The sequence below is a fragment of the Biomphalaria glabrata genome, chromosome 2 (assembly GCF_947242115.1).
Source record: "Biomphalaria glabrata chromosome 2, xgBioGlab47.1, whole genome shotgun sequence".
Classification (NCBI taxonomy): Eukaryota; Metazoa; Mollusca; class Gastropoda; family Planorbidae; genus Biomphalaria; species Biomphalaria glabrata.
Genome location: NC_074712.1, coordinates 60,436,890 through 60,454,210, shown reverse-complemented (window position 1 = coordinate 60,454,210; position 17,321 = coordinate 60,436,890). Strand labels below are relative to the sequence as shown.

At 35.8% G+C, this 17,321-nt stretch overlaps 2 protein-coding genes across 2 annotated transcripts; one reads left to right on the top strand and one right to left on the bottom strand.

Moving 5' to 3' along the window:
* Window positions 1-1,020: 1,020 nt before the first annotated feature.
* Window positions 1,021-8,106, top strand: LOC106053512 (marginal zone B- and B1-cell-specific protein-like). The gene is made up of 4 exons (XM_013209073.2): window positions 1,021-2,985; window positions 4,303-4,409; window positions 4,531-4,635; window positions 6,237-8,106. Exons 1-4 carry the CDS (start codon window positions 2,746-2,748, stop codon window positions 6,373-6,375), a joined length of 591 nt encoding a protein of 196 aa, XP_013064527.1. The 5' UTR covers window positions 1,021-2,745; the 3' UTR covers window positions 6,376-8,106.
* Window positions 7,766-14,743, bottom strand: LOC106053510 (mammalian ependymin-related protein 1-like). The gene is made up of 4 exons (XM_056021754.1): window positions 14,579-14,743; window positions 10,714-10,838; window positions 8,774-8,976; window positions 7,766-8,155 (listed from the first exon to the last, which is right to left on the bottom strand). The coding sequence occupies exons 1-4, from the start codon at window positions 14,666-14,668 to the stop codon at window positions 7,923-7,925; spliced, it is 651 nt and encodes a 216-aa protein (XP_055877729.1). The 5' UTR covers window positions 14,669-14,743; the 3' UTR covers window positions 7,766-7,922.
* Window positions 14,744-17,321: the final 2,578 nt, after the last annotated feature.

The following is a 17,321-nucleotide window of genomic DNA, read 5'->3' as shown; positions in this document are numbered from 1 at the left end:
AGTAGGAGGATGTGACAGTTCGTGTAGTTGAATCCCTCCACTGTTCTCGGTCAGAAGCTGTTCTTAGTAGGATATCAACAGAAATGCCGGTCCATTCTTTTACACTGTCCAGCCAGATTTTCTTTGGACGTCCCTTTCTTCGTGCTCCCACCACTGTACCTTGAAGAATGACTTTTGACAGTGAGCCATGTCTTACAATATGATCGAACCAGTTCAACTTCCATCTCTTCACGATATTGATCGATGAGTTCCTCCTTTTTGCCAGCCAGAGTGTTGACTTGTCAAAACGTAACGGAATGTCCAGGTTTGTTTTCAAGCGTTCAGTTTTCGTTTCATGATCAAACTTTATAAAGGCCTACTATGATGGCAGGTACCAATAGATGTACATCATATGGCACGCGACTTGTGGGCCGGTTTGTATGGTAATTCCGGGGCCGATTTTGACATCCAGTCTGCCCTTGCCTATACCCTTATATTTAATTAGACGTAGGCTACTCACGTCACACATTTAGAGAGAGTGAGAGAGAGAGAGAGATGTGCTCGAGATGGATGTTGAAGATCATTTTGTCCTAGCTATACTAGAGGGGTTCAAATTAGGGGCAATCCACCTTAGTTATATTTTTATTACACAACTATTATGTTGTCTAATGTAATCTCGACTATCTTATCTTATACAATACAGACGTTACTTCAAAAACGAAGATGATTTCGTCCTACGCGTCATCTAATTAGGCATGTTAAAGGGTAACTCCGATGGTTTTGACAATTTTTGATATAATATGTGTTTTGATTTATAGATAATGAATATATTATTCTTTTTTTTTTATTTGCAAGAATAACTTAGTAATTGATGTTTTTGTGACATAATTTTTCTGCGCATCCAAAACAGTCAGATTTTCACTGAATTTCTGTGTGACGTCACGACGGTGCACTCAAATCCTATTGATACTCATTGATAGGGAGGCGAAAAAGAAATTATCTTTGATAAAAAAAAAAATTCGTTATTACATCATTAAAATACTTTAAAAGAAATTTCTAATGGTGTATTAATTATGACTGTATGTTTGACCGTAAGAAAATTATGATTTTTTTGTGCTGTTTCGACCTAACATTGGTTGACATGGAAAAAGTGATGAGAGAGCTTGACGCTGGCTCAGCCGGCGAGACACACCCCCAAGGTCAAAAGTTAAAAAGTTGGAATTGAGTTTCGTAGACGATAGATCTACTTGTTAAATAAGAAATTTAATAGTAGATCTAGTATTCGTAGTAAATTTCTAGCTCACAAATCTGATTTCATTTATATTTATGAACTTCAGTTGTTTAAAATGTCTCAGTAGTATCATTAATTGAATTCTTTGGCCTGGAAATCCAATGTATTGTTGGTACTGCACCTGGTATTAACTTCAATTTTTTTTTAAAATCCCATTTCCACAGCAGTGAAGTTGCTGAAACAGCTTCTCTCAAAATGGTTTGAGCATAAACAGGAATTAGCTAATGCCTTTGTAAAATATTTGCTCTTCAGGCGAATAAATTTTCCCCATTTTCCCTTTAAAACTTCATCTCTTGGAAACAAATGAAAAGAGACACTAATTTCTGTATCAGCATACTTGCTGATTTTATCTTTGTGATTGGAACTACTGCAACAAGCTGAAGAACAATATTTAATTTTCTTCAAGTAGAAATAGAGGTTTATAAACAATGACCGATTATAAATCAACGTGGAGACTAGATCTAGCTGTGAAGCGTAACAATAAATGCGATCCGATAGGTCTAGATCTAGACTAGAGAGTTTATCGGTTATATAGGTCTAGATCTATATTTAGCCAGCACCTTCGTGACGTCACGTTTTTAAAAACTAAAAACATCTCGCAGAATCCCGTTTTTTTGGGGGCGTGGAGAATTTTCTGTCTAATTTATTAAATATAAAATTTTCCGAGCATTTAAATAAAAAATGATATAATGTTTACTATTACAACTTTTTACGCAGAATTTAAATATGTCAATAACTAAAATTTGAAAAACTATCGGAGTTTCCCTTTAACCAATGACTTAAATTCACTGGTTTTCCTGGCTGGCTCAGGCAACCCACTCTAATAGCACTAGGGAAGAAGGAGCATTTGTACAAATTTATATCCTATCATATGGAACGAGGGATGTGCTTTTATCGTTGTGTCTTTCTGAGTATTTTATTATATTCTGTTTTTGTATTCGAAGCTTATGGTTCAGACTAGATCAAGTTTTAGATTGAAATAAACTTCTTTTTTTTCTAGTCACTCTAGATTTTCTAGAACTATTAATAACTTTTAATAAGCAGATCTAGTTCTACATTAGATTATGCTTTAAAAATATTGATGCTTAGCAACGTCTGCAGCTACGTTCGTAAACAAAACAAATTAACAATTTAATTTTCTTTTTGCATTAGATCTAGTTTACGACAATCATGTTGATTATTTAGGTCTTATCTTCTTTTTATCGTCTTTGTAATTAAAAAAAAATAATTAAAAAATATTTGAGCATGAAAATATCTATGTTTTAAACTTTCTCTTGTATACAAATTTCTAAGGCTCATATTTTTAAATAGCTTTTCCCGTAGAACTTTTGTGTAAACAAATACCGTAAAGGCCGGGCCAGCCGTTAGTCTGCTTACATTTTCAATACTAGCCTAGTAACTAGATCTAGATTCTAGATCTAACTATTTTAAGCGTTTTTTAGATTTTATAGTTTTAAACTAAATTTAATCAAGAAATGCATTTCATAGCAATTATACTGATTGTTATGTATTCACTTTGTACAAATGCTCAACGCAAGAAAGACTTGACTGAAGATGAGTTAAGTAAATTAAAAGAGCAAACTGGAATCGATCCAAACGAAGTCTCAGACGATGCTATCATTTTAAGTCCACCTAAGCTGACAGAGGAAGATGAAGGTTCTAAGTTTATGCCTGAAGCCTATCGATGTGATGCCTGTCGTTCTATGGCTCATCACGTAAGCAAATATTAAATCCAGTAACTTAAATTTTAGATTAATTAATAATGATAATCCAATAAATAGAGTAGAGTCTAGAAACTGCTATTTTAGCTAGAATCTAGATCTAGTAGATCTATCAAAAGTATCATCTAGATGGTTACTGATGCAGTGATGGTAACTAGTCTAGATCTAGTAAAATCTAGTTCTATAACTAATTAACTTCTACTAGAGTCAGAGATCCACTTCTAGTGATAGTCTATTCTAGATCTACTAGAGTTAGCCGAATAATTAATTTTAAATACATTGATTCTTATTGTATTGAATTATTTATTTTTAGAATAAAGATTTAGATCTGTATATGTTATAATAATGTCTAAGAGAGTCCAGTTCTTAAGTAGTCAGATCTAGAATCTAGATCGATATCTATATTTGTTTGTATGTTAATATAAAGTGTTTTAATTGTTTTGGATGTTCCTTCAGTTTGTGTTGAAGATATTCAATATAATATCTATGTCTTATATGTGACCATCATCCCAACAGTCCAAAGCGCATGGCAGGCAGCCATACTGATGAAGAGGCATTTTAAAAAATCTAATTAATAAATTACTAGATTCTCAGAAGTACTGATTACTGCCTGGTCATGGGGTATGCGCTTCAGACTGTCATCATGTTGGTCTCAAGATTGAACCCTGCCTCGGTCGTTCCCATCCAATAGGTGTAATAATACTCTTCATTTATCCCAATCCAATAGGTGTAATAATACTCTTCATTTATCCCAATCCAATAGGTGTAATAATAATCTTCATTTATCCCAATCCAATAGGTGTAATAATACTCTTCATTTATCCCAATCCAATAGGTGTAATAATAATCTTCATTTATCCCAATCCAATAGGTGTAATAATACTCTTCATTTATCCCAATCCAATAGGTGTAATAATACTCTTCATTTATCCCAATCCAATAGGTGTAATAATACTCTTCATTTATCCCAATCCAATAGGTGTAATAATACTCTTCATTTATCCCAATCCAATAGGTGTAATAATACTCTTCATTTATCCCAATCCAATAGGTGTAATAATACTCTTCATTTATCCCAATCCAATAGGTGTAATAATACTCTTCATTTATCCCAATCCAATAGGTGTAATAATACTCTTCATTTATTCAATGAATGTCCATATCATATAAAAAAAAAACACTTTGCAAGTCAGGATTCTTGTGGTTGAGTTTTAAATAAAAACGTAATCATCTTCTTTTTTGAAGTAACGTCTGTTTTATATAAGATAATTAGATTTTCATTTCAAATCAATGTTTCCTATTTGATTTCAGTTTGTTCAGAAATTTTCTAAAGCAGAAAGTAAGAAGAAAGGATCCAAGCTGACATATGTAGAGATACTAGAAAATGTTGAGGAACTTTGTCAAGATGAGTTTAAGGAGTAAGTAATTAGGTCTGTCTTGTTAAACTTACCAGTGAAGACTTATGCTATTCTCAAAGGTCATAAATAAACAGAGTATAATCAAATCTTTTAAATATTTTGTGGTTGTTTGAATCCACAGATGTGGTGTTAAGAATGTTCTAGGCAAAAATAGATTCTCAGGGCCAGGACTTCCTGCTGCAAAAATGTCAGGCATGGTTGATGCTGGTGGTTTGTGGACGAAACGGTAAAACGGCAGAATAATTATTTGTTATGTGATTTTGTGTGCTTTTTTAAATTTTTTTTTGTCATTTGCTTATTGTTGATAATATGTCATGTTTTAACTAAACACCATTTCTAATCAAATTTCAAACAAGTAGCATCAAAAAGTTTTTTTAAAAAGACAATTCTTCCTTTAGGAATCTGAAAACCTTTTATAAAAGTGATTATTTTATTGCTATAATTAATTGATTTTTAAAAAATAGAAATTTTTACCTGCCCCTTTTTCCCCCCTACCCAGCCACAGGAAAAATCCTGGTTAAGTGAATGTTTAAATCCACTTTGCGTTTATAAAATTCTTATGATCATGCGCATAAACATAACAAGACGGTGAGCAAAATTTTCCTGAATGTCTGTTAATTTATTAAAATCTTAAATAAATATGGTCTATATGTGGGGATACCAGTAGCATTTTTTTCGTTCAAGATAATGATTGTTTAGACCAAATTTAATTTAAGAAGATAATCCTTTTAAAAAATTATAATAGTCAAGCTCGAGTTTTCCCAATATGACCAATTAGCTAAGAATTCTTTTCCCAAAAATATACATCAACTCTCAAATTAGGAAAATAATTAGAGCATTTTTCAAGAGCTGAGTTCACTCAAGTTTCAGTTTCCATGAGATGAGTAATTGTAAAATAAAATAAAAAATTAAGCATCATTAACTTAATTGCTTTCTAATTCTGATTATCCAACTGGCATAGCTGTGAAACTTGAAGCTTGCTGTATCTATACTGTAGAATCCTTTCCCTTGTCACTCACTGATCATCACTAATTCTCCCATTTGCTGTGGAAGATAAAATAAGAAAATTTCACCTGTTATTACTTTTCAGGTACATAGAACAACCAAGTCCTTTTCACAATCAAAACAGATTGAGTTCAATTTACAAAAAAAAATAATTTTTGTTCACAATTTTAACCCATCATTTGTTTTAAAACTGACATTTAAATGTTTAAAGTACAAAATTATATGTCCTTCCGCTTTAAGCACTTACTGGTATTATTTTGTTATCGTGCGTTACATTCTTTCATTCCAGTTTTTTCATTTATGTTTATTTCTACACATATCTAGATCTAAATTTCCTCTAGATAATTCTCAGGGTGAATGTGAAGGATTATCTTTAGATCAGTGTGATTAGCAAATGTTGTTTTTACAAAGAACACAAAACAACTGCAAGAAAGTTTGTTTGAAAATTTGAAATGTAAAAGCTGTAGTTAGTAAGTTATTGAAGTCATTTCAGCGGTTTAGTTGTCTACCAGCAGTTTGGTGCTACAAGCCAATACCAATCTGTAAATACAAATTTGTATTCCACTTAATGGAAGGAAATCATCATAATTATGATTTCTGTGGGATCCGATGCTTTATGTTTCAGGATGCCCTAATTCACTTAAAAGTTAATTCGAGAATATTTCCTCATTTATTTGCAACAGTCTGGTTTAAAATTGTCACACTAGTTCTAGTTTAACTTTTGAGTCTATGGTCCTTTCATATGAGCTTTACTTATTTGTATAACCTTTATATTGATGTCATGGAATATATTAACATAATTTAATATTGTCATATGTACAGGATGCAAAAGCTTTGTGAGGAACTTGTCGGGGAGTTTGAAGAGGATGGCATCTATGCTCTATGGGATGATCCTGATGTATCGTTTGAAGCAGATTTATGCAGCAGCTATTGTAGAACTAGGAGACACACTGAACTCTGATTTAACCTCAACTTTTTTTAAAGTTTTTTTTTGTTACCAGTAAAAACTTTTATTTAATTTTGTATTTGAATGTTTATATTGTACTTACATTGTTTTAAATTTGAATTTTAACTTCAATGTTATGAAAATATTTATCCTGCAAGATATTAGTAACAAAACATGTTGGTTCATATTTGTTTTGCCTCTAAAGTATATAAAGTATTTCACTTCACTGATTAACATGTTTCATTAAATTTAATTCCATTTTTAGCTTTAAATTTTACTCATGCTTTATTAAATATTTTTCTTTTTGGTTTTTAATTGTGCCAAATGAAGTGTTCATTTTATTCACATTCCAAGACCTTTTCTTTTTAGAAATGTGTGATATTTATGGATATTACATCCTCTAGTCCTTTAACAATCAATGACATTTATTGATATTCTACTATCTAGTCTCTGATCAATAGTTTATTAACATTGCAATATCTAGTCTTGTCTACTTTCTCAATGTTCTGCACAAAGCATTTTATGAAAACATTTTCAATTTTTTGGTTCACTAACTTGTCTAGAAACATTGAAAGAAGCTTTAGTTTTCTATATATATTGTGATAAAATTAGAATATTTTGTCATATCACATTACCAGTCAAACCATTCTTGTTGTGCCCATTTATAACTCATGTACTGAGGAATCATTTCAATGTTAACTGTTGAATATGTTTTGAATCTCCGGGGTGTGTGGCAGAATACGTTTGTTCCTCTTAGCTTGTGGTGTTACTTTTATAATTAGATTAGATGTTGGCTTTAGGTTTAATTTTGTGATATTTCTTACCTTGTGTTTTGAAGATAAATGTGTTGTGCATATCAATATGTACATTAATGCTACTTACATGTCTCAATCTCTATGCACTGTTCATTGTCTAAAGATCAAAGTCTTTTTTTTTACTTCTGATATTTTATCAGATTTCTAAGTGCAATTGTCAAAATATTATTAATGTATTAATATTCCCATGATAATTATGTGAAGTTTATTTTTATCACCAATGCCAAAAATGTATTTTAAACATATCTTTTTATTTACATTCTGTTTTCTTTTTCTTCTGAATACAATTTGTTTTAATATAACACAAGTGGTGACTGTGTTGTTATTGTCTCCTTATTTAGATCCTGGAGGACAATTGTTTTTATTTCTTTGCATCATTTAGTCAAAATATGCAGAACACAACATAGTTTGTGTGGCCTCAGGAAAGATTACACTCATCCTTAATCTTCAGAATTGAAGATGATGTCTTTATTATCATTTAGATAGATGCTGATACGATATAGATTTGTGTTTCACATTTTTATTTTGTATGAATCAAAGTTTATTCAAAACACACATTCATTATTTTAAGAAAACAAAATAAAACTGTCAACTTTAACAAGATGTTCATGTTGAAGCCTACAGTTGATATAAAAGATATTGATATACTACTTGAACAATCTTCAACTTACAAGGTGACACACAACATACTAATATAAAGAGTTAAATGCAGTCAACATTTAGTCAATCACACTGTCTGTGAGTAGTTTATTGGAATCTGCGAGTGTACATTGAGGTCAGTCTTGCAACCTGGTCAGAGATGCCTTCTGTTTTCTCAGCCTGAAGACACTCCTGTGGGGGGATAAACAACTGAGGATCAACGATGCCCTGGACCAAGTCAAAGTACTGAGTGGTCAAGGTTTCATTGTTGCGTCCGTTGAGGAAAAATGAACGAAGAGGGTAGCAGTTGAATCTACTGAAGACTCCAACCCAGGCTTCCCCTGAAATAGCAAAATAAATTGCAATGTATTCTTTAAGTTAAAAAAATATAAACTTTATTAAATCTACTTGGTAAAAAATGTGATTGAAACCATTAGGTCCATACTAATTGGAGAATGATTTGATTGCTTACACCTTTAGGTCCTTAGTAATTGAAGAAGGATTTACTGACTTACACCTTTAGGTCCTTGCTAATTGAAGAATGATATGCTTGCTTACATATATAAAAATCTATAATATCTTTAAAAAGGTTCATCTTTCAGACCTTACAATCTAAGGGGGCATAAGATGTATAGCTCATCCGTAACAATGAATGAGAGTTAACTGGGTACCTTGCAGCCAGCACAACAATAAACTGCCTTTGCTTCCCCAAAGTATGTCAATTGACCATTAGAATTGGATCTTCACCAGTAATCAAACTTAAGACTTCAGTCCAGAAGTTAAGTGCTCGGCTACCTCATTATGTAGTATCCATAATTATCATTATAAAAAAAAATAATTTCATATTTTAAGAAAGAAAAAAAAAAAGTCAGCTATACTACATGTGAATTATTATGTTTACAAAGTGACAAAAAAATCGAATGTAAATAAAGAAGCGTCTGGACACCAAAATGACCTACTTGCAGTTGCACTGCGGTCTGACCATTCAACAGCCTCTACCTCCTCCCCTGGTCCACCAACGTAGAACTCGGCCTCGAAGGTAGCATTCTCAGGAACAGCGAATGGGAAGAATGGTCCAGCTTGTCCTTTCTTGCAGGTCTTGGTCTGACGGTTGTACTCGTAGGCAATGTTCTCTCTGTGCAGGATGATGATACGGTAATATCTGCAGAGGTAAAGCACGGGAGATTAGCTCTTAGTAGCACTTATAACACGGGAGATTAGCTCTTAGTAGCACTTATAACACTTGAGATTAGCTCTCTAGTACTTATAACACGAGAGATTAGCTCTTAGTAGCACTTATAATACGAAAGGAGTTAAACAAGCAGTGTACAATGTGTGTGGCAGTGGGAGAAGGAGGGGCTATTTCTCAGACCTGAGATAGCCTATAGGCCTATATATGAAATACATTGTTTTTATTCTAAATAGTTTTTGTCCTTTTTTGTTTGTTTGTAAAAGGTTATAACTGTTTCGGATGTTCCTTCAGAGTTAATAACAATTTTTTTCCTAGTCCAAACCTCCCGCAGGACGATGGATGATGGTAGCGGGCAGGATTTGAACCGGGACCATCGATAAGTCTGAACGACACTCCAGCGCGCAAACCGCAGGCACCCAATCTTATTTTAGAAGAATGAAGATACCTTTTTTTTTAAATTCTAGGCTGCATAGCTGATACCTAAATAAAGTTGTAGATTTGGTAGATAAGCAGACGTAAAAATAAGCGTATATATTCTGTACGAATTACCTATTCTGAAAAATATAATGGTTCTAATGCCTAAATTTTCCATGCATCCTTTAAAGTCAAGTAAAGTTCCCCTTTCACACCTTGTGGTCTATAGGGCAGATGATGTAGGGGTCATCTGTTTCTGTGGCCTACGGTTAACGAGGATGTAATGTGGCCAGCACAACGACCAACCGCCTTTACTTTTCCCCTTCTAATGTCAGGTACCCATTAGAGCTGGTTGGACTCAGAGGCGCCCGAAGGTCTCGAAATTAAAAATCCCAGGATTCGAACCCCGGACTTCTAAATCTATAAGATCTATACTTATTTCTTTTGTCCCTTGTATTGATCTAAATCTATAAGATCTATACTTATTTCTTTTGTCCCTTGTATTGATTGAAGACGAGTAAATTATTATTTGATTCGGGGGTGGAGATTTATTTAATCTAACTTCTACTCTACCTGCTTATCATTATATAATTTTACTGGCTAGTTAGTAAGGCGATGTAAGCTTTGCGGATTTCTTGTTGGCTATATGGTTTGCAATGTAAAAATGATATCTGTATAGACTGAAAGGTATCTAGATATAGAAAGACTGAAAACTCGAGGCGCTGGCACTTACTGACAACCTCAAATTCAATATATGTATGACAGTCAATAACCTTCTTACCTTATATAATATAGACGTTACTACAAAAAAAGATGATTACGTCTTACGCGTCATGCATTTTAGTTGTGCATGTCAACTAATGACGTAAATCCTGCATTCTTCTTCATGTGCGTGTTGGGGAAAGGGGGGGGGGCAATGTAAGCAATCTCAGTTTATAAGTGTGGTGGGTTTGGGCACAGAACAAACTAAATGACATGACGAAGGCAACTCGTAGGACGATTCCAAACTGTTTATTATACATTAAAGACCTGCAGCTATACGTAAACACATGGTGTAGAACCAGGCACAAACAGGGAGTGGAGACGACGTAGGTCCAGTAACGTACGGACACTACAGTGACAAAAGATGCCGGTAGAATGGACAGTGCCCACGTTGTCTGCCTTTTTATGCGCGGACACAAGGTGCCATCTAGGGGGAAAGGTCACGTGGATATCGGGGTGGCCGGTGTTTCCTGAAAAAGGTATCCACTCCACTACATAAGACAGGGGAAGCAATGCACAAGAGTCACTTACTGTCTTCCTGGGGCAGGTCCGGATTGTTCGACTTCATCAAAGGCAATCTTCTCTCCCATGGCGTCGTACTCAGCATCGAACTGTCTGAATGTTGTGAACTCATGGTTGTATTGAGTGGCACGGAACTAGAAGAAACAAACATTACTGTTGATGTCTAGTGTGCAACAGAGTTACTTTTATTTACAACAGTCATGCCCCAATTTCGTTTCAGGGGCCACATCCGGTCCATCTTAATGTCTGCGCAGAGTGTCGAAAATTGGAATGTGTTTTTTTTTAAATGTATCTTTTGTTACACTGAGAATCTCAATCAAAATCTTTCTTGGATGCATTTCATTTATTATGCTGAGTAATAATAATTTTAATGTTCTTGTCATAAGGGCAGTAAACGTCTATAAACTACAGGGGCCTTATCGTTGACAAATTGATGGTTCTTGGAAATTTCCGCTTGACTAAAATATTTACCAAAGCGAGGCAAGAAAATGGGTCAGTTGTAACAATAGCGTGGCAAGGTAATCATGGGCCCGGGTTCAAGAAGATGATTTCGGGCCCCTCTCACGAGGTTGAGTGTGATAATGAGGAAAACCAAATCAGAGATATCATTTAATTATAAATAGACGATAAATTCTTATGTAGGAACACGATACATTCAAAATTTTAAAATAATAAAAAAATTGTGCTTTCTTTTTTTTTTTTCTCTGTGCACCTATTGGTCATGAGCCTGGGTGCTACGCCACTCGGAGGTAATAACAAACTATTGAGTTGCTCAAATTTTAAGAAATATGAAGTCATTTATCGAGGGCTAACGAAAACACACAAAAAAAGTTCTTGCTATCATTGATAGAGAAAATGTGAAGAATTCAGTTGAAGCCGTCTGCCTTTTAGCACAATAGTCTACAACACTAATGCTAGATCGGGGAAAGCATTTACTTTAAAAATTAAGAGAAAAACATCACGTTACGGTGCTTTCTATTTGGCCCGCGACACGAGTGTCGGACACTTATTTGGCCCGCTGGCCGAATGTGGTTGGCATCACTAATTTACAACCATACACCCCAGATACATAGGTGGAAGTACGGGAGTTAATACATTGCTTTTTCCTTTTTGTTGGAATTTCTATTGATTTTTCCCCCTTGACTACTCTGCCATCTTTTAACGACGTCAAACTTTTATGAACAGTCAATGAATATTTCATTCAAACTGACAGATGTGCGTATGAATGTTTCTTTGCTTTTACATGTTTCAAATGGTCACGAGCCTACAAACAAGGGTGCACTACTCTAAATAAAGTGTCAGTCAGTTCAGCAACATTATCATTATCTCCACTTTCATTATTAACCTAGATAGTTTGGCCAATTAACAGCGTGTAATGTATACATACAAAAGTGTGTAGAGAGTCACCGCTTTATAAACATTGATTTTCGTTGCTAGGTGAAGAGACCTATTAGGCCTTACTCTCACTTTAAGGCGACCAAAAGCGAAGTTGGCATTTGCAAGACCGTTGTCAAATTTTTTTGGACAGTGGCGCATCGTTGGACACTGTGCTTTCCAGCTAGGTAAAGTGATCAACAACATTAAAGATATGGCCATTCACATTGATTTGTGGGTGTGTGTCATCTATCGAAGGCATTTAAGGCTTCTTGATCGCTTCCATCAAAGGTGCTTTTGCTCCATAATGGGCATACTCTGGCAAGACAACATTACCAATGACTATCACGCATTGGAGACGACCGCATGCCTATCTATCTATCTATCTATCTATCTATCTATCTATCTATCTATCTATCTATCTATCTATCTATCTATCTATCTATCTATATCTCTATCTATCTATCTCTATATCTATCTCTATCTATCTATCTATCTCTATATCTATCTTTCTCTATCTCTATCTATCTATCTCTATATCTATCTCTATCTATCTATCTATCTATCTATCTATCTATCTATCTATCTATCTATCTATATCTATATCTATCTTTCTCTATATCTATCTCTATCTATCTATCTATCTATCTATCTATCTATCTATCTCTATCTATCTATCTCTATATCTATCTCTATCTATCTATCTCTATATCTATCTATCTATATATCTATCTATCTATATATCTATCTTTCTCTCTATCTATCTATCTACTATCTATCTATCTATCTATCTATCTATCTTGAGAAAAGAAGATAATTACGTCCTAAGCATTTAATGTGTGCGATGGAGTGTGTATGTGTTTTTCTATGGTGACGGTGGGAAGAGGTTAGCGATTGGTTATGGATGATGCAAGATAAGCGACTGTCTCGTCAGCGGTCTTAGATTGAAGAGACTCTCCAGATTGCCAGTGAAAAAGACGTGTTTTTATTATGAGTTAGATTTTGTTCAGAATACCATTTCATATTATTACTAAAGTCTACTACGCTTATTTCGTCTCAAGTTTAGGGCACAACAGGGCCTAAATTGTGCCGATGTGCCAAAAAAAATCCAAAATATCAAGTATACCGGTATCTCACGTTTTATTTGTTTATAGTGTAATAAACGTTATATTTATTTTGTTTGTTTTTTTCACAAAAGAAGTTACTCAAGTTATTTCAAGTTTTACGTGTTATATAAAACGTCTACAGCGGTCAAGTTGTCTATCAACAGTTTGGTGCAACAAGTCAACGATAATCAACAACAATGTGTCAGTTTGGCATCTTGAGTAATCTATGAACTCTCTTTGTTTTTTTCTGTTCTATTTATGTGAATGTTTCTGTTTGTGTTGTTTTTATATGAGAAAAGAGTCCTTGTAATCACAACAAATTTCCATAAGGATCAATAAAGCAGTCTTAGTCTTATATAGTTCGTCCATCGTGGTTCGATGATGACCACTTTGTCATCCACGGGGCTGAGGGCTTTGCACTGGGGTTTTATGCCTGCTCATGTGGCTGGTGAGTCCTATGTGAGCCCGGAATGTTCGGCTGCACACCGGGCAGGTTATTCCAGCTGGAGCTAGTCTTAGTCTAGTTAAAGCGCACTTATCCTAGATTTGGCTGTGAGAGTAGGTCAAATCTGGATATTACAAAGAGAAGGCAGCTGATGTCGTAATGTAGTAAAGTGAATCTCCAGTGTATATTTTATTGAGAATTCACATTTTCATGTCCAAGAATTATTCAGAAGTATTCGTAGTCTTTTATGCCTTATGCTAAATAAAACTTCGTTCGCTCATTTCCATTTACCACCCTCCTCTTTTCAGCTAGTAGAAGACATTGTAATGACTAACTCCATAATAGGCTACAATTAGGAAATCCCACAAAGACAAAGAAAGTTATTGGCAGAGACTTTCAATCGTAATTAAATATGAAAGTGTAATCTATGGCTGGTGATGCTCACATGATATTCTATGAACAAAGCATGCGTAGTAACACTGATGAATAGATTTATTTTTCAGACAATATCGACTATTATCGACTGTATAGTTCAATAGTTGTAGGCCAATGCTTTCAAAAACTATTTCACATTTTCTTTAACTATTCTACATGTCATGCAAATAACTTTTTAAATCTGAACATGAACTCGTCTCATTGTCTTCCTCTACAGAACTTTAAGTTTATAGATAAGTATTTGAGTATTAAATCCAGTTAAACACACTGCCTGAAGGCAATTACAATCAAAATATAATGGAAAGAACTGTACATTTACAGCCATATGCCTGAATACTGGAAGATTTATTTCCCCCTTTTCTATATCAAATAAAATTAATTCAATTACCACTATTTAATTTGGTTAATGTTTTGATTGATATATTGGAGAAATAATGTGCACAAAATGTGTACCTGACAGACAGACAGACAGACGGGGTGAGTTGATATAAAATATGTAACTAGCGCAACTTACCGTCAACTGTGGGGGTGAGAAACAGTGGTGGGGGACTTGGCCGTAGACCACAGCAGCCCCTAGAAGGGTGAGTGCTAATACACTGTACATGGTTGAATCGACAAGACCCGCTCGTGAAACCTAAACCTGAGAAGTGAGTCGCTCGGGCCTCAGACACCCTGATCATATATCTGTCTAATCAGGCCCAATGAGTGGATCACATGTTGTCACATCAATCAGGGCCCTCCTTTTTTTTTTCTCTCCTAATCGTTGATATGATTGGAAAATGACACACATAAAAGATATATAGGCCACAGCTCCGTTATTTGCACTGAATGATACCTTCATGGTCAGTGGCGGCGCGTGGATTCAGTAGGAAAGGGAGTCAACCACCACTTTTCACTAGCAGGGGCGGCCTTAGCAGTTCGCGGGTCCCTGGGCGAGCGTCATGTGCGGGGCCCTTAGCGGTAAGGGTAGACTATATATATACTGTAAACTCATCACGCCCATCCGTCTCTAACGCTGTAACAATAACAATACAGATTGTCCGCCTCTAAGCTGGGGGCCTTAGTTTTGCTACAAAAACATAGAACATTACGTAAGTACATTAAATGCTGCATTGTAATTGTTGTGCATTAACAGAAGCAAATAAAAAGGAAAACACTCGCGCACTACTAATATTATGTCTCCTCTCTTACTCTGCAAATTGAAGCCAATTGGACGTTCTATAAGAACAAAGTGTCCTATAAGAGCTACAGTGGTTCCTACACTTTCGCAGACCCGACTTTTGCGGAAGGGCTCTACCACGGGGTTTTCCTAAATTAATTTGTAAAAAAAAAAAAAAAAAAACTCCCGCGTTTTTTTTTTAACATGGTGACACGGGTTTTCCAACGGCCGCACGATATCCATCAACCGTCACTAGGATACACGTTTCTCCCTCAAAAGCTACGGTCTGCGGGCTTTTTCAGTGCACGGACCAAAGGTTTGGAACTCACTCCCCATTGATCTCAGACAGACAACATGCTATACCACTTTTAAGAAGAACATTAAGACCTACTTGTTTAAAACTTTTTTAGATTAGTTTTTGATTGTAGTTGTCGTGTTTGTAATGTTATTACAGCGCCTTGAGCCTACATTTTGTTTGTTAACAGCGCTTTATAAATAAAATTATTATTATTATTATTATCCATGCACAGTAGCCTATTGGGAAAAAAACTAATACGTCATCTCCAAACTTTCTGGAAGCTGATTGTCCGAAATAGCTGTACAAGCACATCAACTGGTTCAATAACACCATGATTTTCCAATAAAATCCGTTTGGACGTCGATGTTTAAATATGAAATATACGATTTAGGATTGGTTGCTTCCACCTACGTGGCAGGTCGGCAGATGCTGTTTTTACCGAAACTGAACGGTATTTCGTAACCAAATATGTATGTGAAGAGCTTAAATGGTATTCCTAATTGGTATCCTAAAGATACTGGGAAAATATTGAGTAACAAGTCATAATCTATGAGAACTGATTTGATTTTCGAAGTTGGTGACAATAAAATCTCCGATCGCGGGGCCTGGATCGGTTGCCCCACTTGCCACCCCCTAAGGCCGCTACTGTTCACGAGGATCCTTCAGTGTAAATTAGAGACCAGGTCTTTACTGAATGAATTTAATCTCATTATATCCAACCAAATTTTGTGTTCATTTCAGTTTTTAGGTGATATGTATTTAACGTACTGTTACAAATCTCACTATCCAAGCTCTCTGCAAACTGCACCAGACACCACCAACTTAAAGAACTTGACAACTCAGGGCTCCAAAGTAACGTAACACTTTAATAGTTGAATAAATAACAGCCAATACTGTACAATTGGCAACACGTACACTGTACAAATATCTCTCCGATAACACCGTTCCGCCGTATCAACTCTTGCACTGGCCTCTCCGTCTCGTACCGGGCTTGCACCGGGTTCAACAGTTCAGGACTGACTTCACACACTGTGGGCTCGTTGTGTCGGACTCGATCGCAGACCAAGATCAAGACGCCAGTCGTCTCAACTGTACTTGACAGTACTCCGCACTGAACCGTCGTAATGCTCCGTACAGAACCACACCGTTGAACTGTGCTGTAGGGAACCTTCTGTCGTGACACCCTTTTCTGAACTGTCTTGACTGCGACACCTCCGCTCTTATATAGGGTCTTTACTGGCCTTCTTGAACCGGACAGAACGCCGCTGGACGTTTCTAGGTGGTCAGATGACTACAACTCTCGTGACGCTCCTGAGCTCTGTTCACGACGGCGAACCTTCCCGAACCATCCTGTTGATGCTCGACTCGGCTGACCGTCGTAGCTCGTCACGGTTGACCGCTCGTCTAGCGCTGGCCTGGGGCGATTTGCGTCGGCTGACTACACACACACACCACTACCCCCATCTGTGCCACCACCAGATTTATAACAGTACACACTATTTAACGCTCTATTAGGCCTACCAATAAACAGAATAAAGGGGAGAAACTGACTCTAAAAACCATAAACTTTCTGGCCGAATGGGTTCGTTAGCCTTGATTGGCTACCTGCCTAGAAGAAGGAAAACTGAATCCAAACTTCCGCTGCCTTGCGGCTACACCCAAACATCGGAAAGACTTTGAGAGACAACGCTGAGGAAAAATCAGCAGCTGGCTATCCTTATGCAGCATGCGGCACACAGTCTGGTATAACCAGCGACCCAAGACATCCCAGACAGTATGGGACATTTGCCGTTCTTTTGA